The sequence below is a fragment of the Chrysochloris asiatica genome, unplaced genomic scaffold, assembly GCF_000296735.1.
Source record: "Chrysochloris asiatica unplaced genomic scaffold, ChrAsi1.0 scaffold00163, whole genome shotgun sequence".
NCBI lineage: Eukaryota > Metazoa > Chordata > Mammalia > Afrosoricida > Chrysochloridae > Chrysochloris > Chrysochloris asiatica.
The window spans coordinates 6260657-6270316 of NW_006408681.1; the positions used below are offsets into that span (position 1 = coordinate 6260657).

Below are 9660 nucleotides of genomic sequence, written 5' to 3' on the forward strand. Positions count from 1 at the left end.
TATTTACCTCTGTTCCGCTTAGTCCATGCAAACCTGCCTAAATGTTCTCCCATCTGCCTTGTTCTTCCAGTCCCCTCCCCCTTCTTGTGTATTGCCCCCAACACCCAAACTGTTCTGTGCTGTATCTTCCCCTGCCTTCCCTCGCCCCACCCCCTATACCCTGGTAACCAACAAAGACTTTTTCTTTTTTTTCTCTTTTAGTGTGGGTATTTTTTCTTAAGCTTTTACAATAATGGCCCTATGCAGTATTTCTCCTTTTGTGACAGACTCATTTCACTCAGCATAATGTCCTCAAGGTTCATCCATGTTATACGCTGGTTTGCAGCTTCCTTGTTATTCTTCAAGGTAGCATAATATTCCATTGTGTATATGTACCAAAGTTATCCATTCTTCCATTGATGGGCACTTAGGCTGTCTCCATCTTTTGCTATTGAAAATACTGCTGCTATGAACATTGGTGTGCATATATATATACTCATGATATGGTTCATATTTCTTGTGAATAAATACCAAGTAGAGGGATTGCTGGATCATAAGGTATTTCTATTTCTAACTTTCTGAGGAAGTGTCTGGCCTCACTTTTGACACAACTTCTAGCTTCTTTTTATTCACTCAATTCTTCTTCTAGTGGTTCTTTGCATTCATTAGATGAGGTAAAAATTACTTTTATACTAACCTTTCTTAGTCATTCTATCTAAGCGGGTATCATTTTGCTATTCTTTTTAAATTTTCTTTTCTTAATTGGAGTTCAGACCGTGTCATTATTATGTACTTGATTATTTTCTAACTTCCTCCTTTTGATCTATAAGCCTTATTAGTATATTGTTGCTGTTGCTAAGTGCCTTTGAATTGGTTTTGACTCATAGCAAACCCTGTATAAAGTTTATGAGGAGCAACTGCTGAGTTTGAACCACCTAATCACCTCTAAGGAGCTCTGGTAGCGTAGTGGTTATGAGTTGGGCTGATAACCTCACAGTCAGCAGCTTGAAACTACCAGCTGTTTCTGCAGGATAAAGATAAATCTTTCTGCTCCAGTAAAGATTTACAACCTCGGACACCCTGTACAGGGTCTCTATGGGTCGGAACTGTGACTCAATGACATTTAACAACAACAATCTGTGGTTGAAAATGACCTTGCAGTCATTATCTTTCAGTGCCACCCTAGGACTCCCCTTGAGTATAAGGAGTATTCAAAACTTGCTCACTCTTAAATATGCCATGCACAGCAGAGTGCCATAACATAAGCATGCCAAAAATGTGTTAAATGAATAAATATGGCTTGTGATGGTTTCTGAATGAATAATAATGATCAAAGGATCAATGCATATCACTACATTTTTGTTGCATTAGTCTCTCCCACTCAATAGTTAATACATTTGCTAAATAAATTAGTGAACTACTTTAGTCTATATAGAAATACAGTCATTTAATCCTATAGTAGATATGTTGTTGTTAAGTACCTTCAAGTTGGTTCCAATGCATAACGATCCTGCATAGGGTTTCCAAGGAGCAGCTGGTGAGTTTGAACTGTTGACCTTGTGATTTGCAGTCTAGTGCTTCCTGCAGCACCATACCAAGAGTCCATAATATATATACTACATCTCAGTATATAGGACTTCCCTAAACTGATGCTTTGGCTTCATAAATTTGATGGGTCAATTCTAGCCTCTCATACCACTGTAATATTCACATTCACATGACGCAAAGTAACTTGTTTTGTTATTGAGTTTTCTCACTATATTTGGAATTTAAGGATGAATCACTATATATATATATATATAATTTTATTTTTTGCAGCAGAATTCATATGACCATGAAAATAGCCATTATTCCGTGGGCCTTTGACCTAAAGAAAGTGAAGTACATGATACTTGGAAATATATATATATATATATATATGAATAAAATATAGTTGGAAGTAGAATATACTTGGAAATATATTATATTTTTTAAAATTTCCCAATGAGAAAATAAATAATAGCCCATTTTCTCTTTCCTCTTGTCTACAATGCTGATTTTATATCCAAACTGTTTGAGGTTTTGTTTTCTTTTTAAATGTTGCCAAACACCTAGATTGTCTGGAACATGTAGTTTTTTGAATGAGTATTATTTATTTATGTATTTATTAGTAGAACTGTACAGAGAAAGCCTATCTCTGTTGCTATGGGAAATTTTAAACTGAGGGGAGAGAGTGAACGAAATGGGATTTGGTCCACATTTATTTTATGGCTGGCCTGGAATCTTTGCAGATCTGATGAGGTTTGGAAACCACTAGGATTCTTGAAGAAGCATCAAAATTACATAAACTCTTCTAAAAAACAAATGCTTTAAAGGATTGGTGGTGGTGGTTATGCGCCATGCAGTCAGTTTTGACTCATAGTGACCCTGCATACGGCTTCCGAGCCTGTAAGTCTTTATGGGAGCAGAACACCTCATCTTTCTCCCACTGAACAGCTGGTGCCTTCAAACTGCTGATCTTGAGATTAGCAGCCCAATTTGTAAAGACTATGCTGTTTGAGATCTATGGCTAGCATTGATGATTAACATACTTTTACAAATCCCTTTAAATAATGTAAATCATTAATTTGTTAGATTCCTTTAACAATTTGTAGTAGATTTTTCTGTAGCCAAACTCAGAATTTCCATCTTATCTGAAGTTTAAACTAAAATAGATGACTGTATCCATCACTATACCACTTCTACTTGGAAAGACAGTCCCAAACATACGTTCTTTCAGCCTTTTAAACATTCTCAATGTGGAAATTTTTCCTGGACCAGGGCTAGAGGACTGATTACTGTGAATTTTATTACAAGACTCTGTAATTACTTTGAAGACTCTCTGGAGGACTGAGTGGGCTGCCAGAGAATTTTCTGTTCTCACCACCTAGCCACAGAATGCCCTTGGAAATATAATAACAAAAAGATCTTGCCTTGAATATATATATAGCCCTATTCAAATTACAAACCATTAACATAGTTGGATTTTAGGTTGATTGCCAGGAACTGGCTAGCACACATTATCCCCATTTTTCAGATGAGGAAATTCAGGTATTGAGAGGTTAAATAATTGATAAATACTTTTAAAATAGCAGAATAGAACTTGAACCTGAGCATGATTTTGCCCACAATTTGGTACTCATTTTATTATGCATTGCTATATATTTGGGAGTAAGTTTTCTTAGTAATATCCAAAACCTTCTCCTATCCTGTTGTTGCTTTTAAGTGCCCTTGAGTCAGTTCTGACTCATAGTGGCCCTGTATAGGGTTTCTGAGGAGCAACTGGTGGGTTTGAGCTACCAACCTTGTTGTTTAAAATCAAGTGCTAAGCCTAAAGTGCCACACCAGGAGTCCTGCTCACTTAATGTAAAAATACCCACCTGACCTCATTTCACTTTCTTCTATCTTATATGGAAACAAGACACATTACTTACTAATTTCTGATGAGATTGTTCACAGGGCTTTGTACTGCATCTGGGGCAGTGGTATTTAAGTTGTTTTAAAAGGTTACTTTAATGTTGTAATGGCATAAGTAGTACATGTTCAAAGCTGAAAACTCAGAAACAAACAAAAAAGATAATGAAAATCAAAACAAAACAACAATTTCTGACACCCCCATCACATGTAGACTAGCAAGATTGAATATTTTGGTGTGTCACTGCAGGTTAATGCACTGGACAGCAAGGTCAGTTTGAAACGCAAAGTCGGAGATTCAAGCTCACCCCTACACAGAGTCGCTATGTGTTAGGACTGACTCAGTAGCACTTAACAACATGCTTCCTAAAGATTTCTGCTCATGACATAGTTTCGCTTCAAGAATACTCTCAATTACCTCTGCCTAATAGTCTAGTTCTACTAGACGCAGAAGGCTAGATTTTGTACATTCCAAATGAACCAATAAAAAATCTTAATCTAAGCAAGGGAAAGTCTAGAAGCTACATCAGGAGCTTCATCAAATCACAAAGAAGAAGACAAATTTGAGTTTGAAAAATATTAGGATACTTGTTTTCTTTTCTGTTATCTACATAATCCTCGTATAGTGCTATAGAATAAGCACTGGATTGCTAACCACGAGATTCGCAGTTCAGATCCAACAGCTGCTCCTTGGAAACCCTAAATAGGAACTCTGAGTGGAAACTAACTCAAAGTCACTTAACAACAACAACATTGTCAGAGTCCTTTCCTGCTAGCATAGATAATTGGAGCTTCTTCAAACTAATTTCACTTTTGTTATTAAAATACATGCTGTTTTTGTTTTTGTTTTTATTCAGGTTTTGAAGACCACGATCACATGGATATATCTAACTAAATGGTACCAAGGGACATGCTGGTCCTTTAGAGAGCACATCTACATTGCTGGTTAATCTCCTACTTTACTGTTCAACATAGAACATTGATTGATTCTATCTATCAAAAACCTCCTACTTTTCCTCACCATGCTGTCTTTATGTGCTTGATATCTTTTCCTAAAATGGTCCTTCTGTTGATACTGGCAGTCCTACTTTTGAAAGAAGATGTCCGTGGGAGTGCACAGTCCAACGAGAGAAGGGTCGTGGCTCATATGCCGGGTGACATCATTATCGGAGCTCTCTTTTCTGTCCATCATCAGCCCACGGTGGACAAAGTTCATGAGAGGAAGTGCGGGGCAGTCCGTGAACAGTATGGCATTCAGAGAGTGGAGGCTATGCTGCATACTCTGGAGAGGATCAACTCAGATCCCACTCTCTTGCCTAACATCACACTGGGATGTGAGATAAGGGATTCCTGCTGGCATTCAGCTGTAGCCCTAGAGCAGAGCATTGAATTCATAAGGGACTCTCTCATTTCTGCAGAAGAGGAAGAGGGCTTGGTGCGCTGTGTGGATGGCTCTTCTTCTTTCCGCTCCAAAAAGCCCATAGTAGGGGTCATTGGACCTGGTTCCAGTTCTGTAGCCATTCAGGTTCAGAACTTGCTCCAGCTTTTCAACATACCTCAAATTGCTTACTCAGCAACAAGCATGGATCTGAGTGACAAGACTCTGTTCAAGTACTTCATGAGGGTTGTGCCTTCAGATGCTCAGCAGGCACGGGCTATGGTGGACATAGTGAAGAGGTACAACTGGACATATGTGTCAGCTGTGCACACAGAAGGTATGTTTCCTTTACATTCAGAGAGTATGTCTTAGAATGTACTCAACAGCTCCCCAGTTACAACGTTATCTTTTCAAAGCCTAAATTCTTCCTTATTTTGTTGGATCTTTTGAGCTGTCCCAGTACTACTAAGAAGGGTGTGGATGGCAGATGTCTAGGAAGATTTAAACTAAAGACAGATTTAAATGCATGTTACCATCATTTCGTAAAATGGGAAATTTGGCCTGGGGGCAGGGGTAGGGGGCAATATGCATTAGATTATTTCTATTTCTGCTATAATGTTTTCTTTTGTTGTTTGTTGCTAGAAGTTTTAACAACGAAACTTCACTGAACATCTCACACTTTCAGTATTTTTAAGGAGTCCTGGTGTGGTTCTGTAGGATTAGCACTAGACCACTAACCACAAGATCAGCAGTTCAAACCCACCAGAAGCTCCTTGGAAACTTTATACAGGGTTGCTAAAAGTCAGAACTGACTCCAGGGCACTTAATAACAATTCCTTACAATGCCTTTAGAATCCTTTTGTATGCATTAATTTCCAAACAAAGTTATTTGGGACAGGCTTTATTGACTCCATTTGACAGAAAAGGCTGGCTGACCTAGAAAGGTCAGGAGATTCAAATGGTGAGTCACTCTTGTTACCTTTTTAAAAATAATACTTTTTCTAGGATAATATGCTACATTTATTAAGCACTGTACATTTGCAGAATACTAAAGAAGGTACAAAACACTATTTTATAGCTAATTAAGTTACTGTGAGGATTCACTGAAATGCTTGCAGTCTTACGTAATAGTCTCAATGTGGTCCAAAACATCCAATACTATATAACATGTGTATTTGAGTTATTGGGGAATTAATGAAGGACCTACTAAAATTGGGAGTCAATCACCAATCAGATATAGCAGCATTTTCTGTATCAAGTAACTTGATATTATGAATGTCACTGTAAAGATATTGCTACTAATACTGTTCAGAGCTATACAAACTTCTACATTGGATGGAGACTGTCCTACCTCTGAAACCATTCCTATAAAATTTGATTGTTTACTTTGTCTGATTTTAATAAGGTGGTGATGTAGACAGTGCTGGTATTTTCTTCTCATTTTAAAATGTAAAGCTTTAGAGAGTTTAAATAACTTATCCAAAACTTCCTTGTTGTAATTTCAGAGCCAGGAGTAGTGCTCATAGATATTGATTTATTGCCTAGTGAGGAAAAAAATTTGAGGTTGTATAGTAGTTAAATAACATTACCCTGTTGGGAGTCCTGCTGTGGTGCCGTAGGATAAACACTGGACTGCTGACTGAAGGGTCGGTGGTTCAAACCTACCAGTCACTACTTGAAAATCTTATGCAGGTTCACTATAAGTTGGAACTGACTCAAAGACACTTAATAACAACAACTACAGTACTAATATATTTCAACAGAATTCAATGGAATTGCATCCAAAGTATATACTCATCCAACACATATTTATTTGTCACAAATTTATGCGAGGCCCTCTGGTAGTCTTGTGTTGCATGTATTAGCTACTCTCAAGAAACTTGCAATTTGTAAAGGAGATGAGACACGTATTATCATTCTTTATATAACTGTAATTCAAAATGACATAAAGTTACAAATAAATCTCTAGTGGAAATCAAGCAAGAAAGAAATCACTTACCAGTATATGTTACAGGGGTCATGGTGGATAACTGAATGAAGGAAGTGGGACTTGGTAGTTGAATTTTAGCAGGAAGAATCCTGACAATTGGTGAAAATTAAAAAGGGATGAATTTCTTGCGAAAAGTGTGAGGAAATATGAGGACGTGAGAAAGTAAAAAGTATGTTTACAGAAGGCCAAGGATAAAAATGTGTTTTGGTTTACTTCAAATAAATAAATCACAAATTTCATTTGGGACTATCCTCTAGCTTCATATAACCTTGGTCACAATGTGGGAGATACTAATGTAAGGTTGTGCTCCCAAAGAAACTCATAGTCATGATCATTGCTATTGCTTAGTGCTGTCGAGTAGGTTCCAACCCATAATGACCCAGTATAAGGAATGTGAAGAGCGGCTGGTGAGTTCAAACTGTTGACCTTGCAGTTCAAATAGACCTTGTGGTGGAGCATTTATTCTACAGTGCCACACCAGGGCTCTAGTCATGACCATTGGCTTCTATTAATTTTAGACTTTTTTTTTTTTTTTTTACCTAAATGTATATCATTAGTCATCTGGAAAAATAAATGATGATGCATCCATACAGTGGATTATCATATAGCTATTAAAATGAATAGATCAACTTTAGATATGGAGATAAAATTACTTCCCAAATCATATTAAGTGAAAAAAACAAGGTGTTGTTCTATATCCATATGATCATTTGTATAACAGGGGGGCAGGTTTATGCACTACACCATTTGATAGACTGTATATAGAAATGCCCATGGAGAAAAGCAAAACTGGTAACAAATGCTCCTTCTAGGAAGGGAATCCACAGAACTAGAATATGAGGTGGAATTCATGTATATGAATTACATGCATGTATTTGAAATTATGGCATACTCATATATTACCTATTTCAATGTAACATTAAATAAACATTCTACTCGTGGTCAGAAAAAATAAGTCAATAGCAAACCTATTGCCAAACCAGGCAATATATTAGGGTAATGCTACAAGAATTTATGGAAGAACAAATTCAAAGATGGGACTACAGCATAAACAAATACATGCTGTTGACTATGGAGTCTAATCCTCCTTTTAATAAAATGGGATTTAGTTGCCATATTTAAACCTCAAAATCAAAACAAAATATATTCATTAGTATTAATTAATATTCTTGAGATCTAAGAATGAAATAAAACAGAAAAAATATTGTGAGCAAAAAATAATATTTAAAATTTCTTTATCCATACTCTTATGGCTAGACATTAGGCATTGTGTTGTTGTGTGCTGTTGAGTGGATTCTTACTCACAACAATCCCATAGGACAGAGTAGAACTGTCCCATATGGTTTCCTAGGTTGTAATCTTGAGTGGAACATATCAACAGGTCTTTTTTCCCCACAGAGCACCCATTGGGTTTGAAGAGTAGAACTTTTAGTTAGCAGTCAAGTGCTTAACTATGGCACCACCAGGTTTCTATATATTGTATTTTTTGGGGGAAATTTGAAGGATATTCAAAATTAATTTTTTATTTTTTTATTTTTTTACTGTAGTTGACACTCCCATGCCTATCAAAGTGCTTGCCGTACAATAGATGCTCAAAGACTGTAAGATGAATGAACTTTGTGTTGTAATAGTGTCTAGCCCAGTGTTTCAAGTCCTGGTGTAGTGCTTGCTGTGGGTTAATGCACTGAACTGCAAAGTCGGCTTGAAACCCTATACAGGGGTCGCTATGGGTCAGAACTGACTCGACGGCACTTAAAAACAACAACAAAAGCTCACTATTTATGAATATATAGCATAAGTATAATTAATAAGAACTTACAATTTTTCACAGTTTTATTTCTTTTTAAAATTATTTCATTGTAAATGTTGTTCACACCCAACTTCGTCTTTTGTTTGTATTGGTTCTTGTATTTTTTATTTCCATCTATTTATGTAAGAATACTAACTTAAACCTAGAAAAAAGCGTTATCAGTGATATTCTTGGGGGAAATGTAATAGTAAATTGGACTAGTAATGAAACACCATTGAAGCTACTGCCTTCAGGCTAACCTGCAGGTTGCAACGTTGTATTAGAATCGAGTTATGATTTGACTTTCCACCAATTATCTGCTTAAAATATAGTAGCAATTAAACTTTGTTTGAAAGACCTTCAATGTGATTCATATAGCCTATGTGCTTAACCCAGCTTTAAAATAGTAGGAACACACTTTTCCCTTCACAGCTTTGTTACTACTTGTGATAGTTTTGGAGCAACAACATAAAAATTAGTTTGGAATCAGAGGACATACTATGATGTTCCCTATTGAATACTTTGAAAAGGGCTTTATGTTTTGCTTTTCCAGAAATTGAATAGCGTTAAGGTGATTTTTGGAATGATCCAGAGGTTGAATGGTGTTAAGGTGATTTTGGGAGTAATTCAGATATACAAAGTACTGGTGAATTTGTAGTTTATTATCTCTGGAAGGGTGTTAAGTGAGCATTTAGCCTAACTTCTTTGTTTTCCATTTGAGGAAACAGAGAGAAAAAGGTAAAAACAAACAAACAAACAAAAAACCTTGGCCTTACTTGTTACATAATTACAGAGCTGGATCTTTGAGTTCAAGATTCTTGGCCAGAATTAGATTCAACATCATCATTGGGACTAGTTAGATAAGCTCTTGTATGTTATTTTATTTCTTCTTCATCTTAACTGCATGACTCCTTTCCCATTCATCTTTCTAAACTTTCTGATGAAATTTTTAATGCTTATGTGAGATAGTAGTAGGGGCCACAAAGGAAGGATTTCATCAGAAAAATTGGCCACAAAAAATAGTTTTGGGACTTCCGCAACTTCCCTGACTGGGCAGCACAACTAGACACTGGAGAGGGAGAGAAAGGAATA

General features: G+C 36.5%; 1 protein-coding gene across 2 annotated transcripts in view; it reads left to right on the forward strand.

The window, feature by feature from the left end:
• Nucleotides 1-9660, forward strand: part of GRM5 (glutamate receptor, metabotropic 5) — a 677550-nt gene that overhangs the window by 24239 nt on the left and 643651 nt on the right. For both annotated transcript variants that reach the window (XM_006871218.1, XM_006871217.1), the window contains one exon: nucleotides 4269-5126. In XM_006871218.1, coding sequence (XP_006871280.1) covers nucleotides 4445-5126 — 682 coding nt within the window. In that variant the 5' untranslated portion in view covers nucleotides 4269-4444. Of the gene's footprint in view, nucleotides 1-4268; nucleotides 5127-9660 lie in introns of those variants that run through there.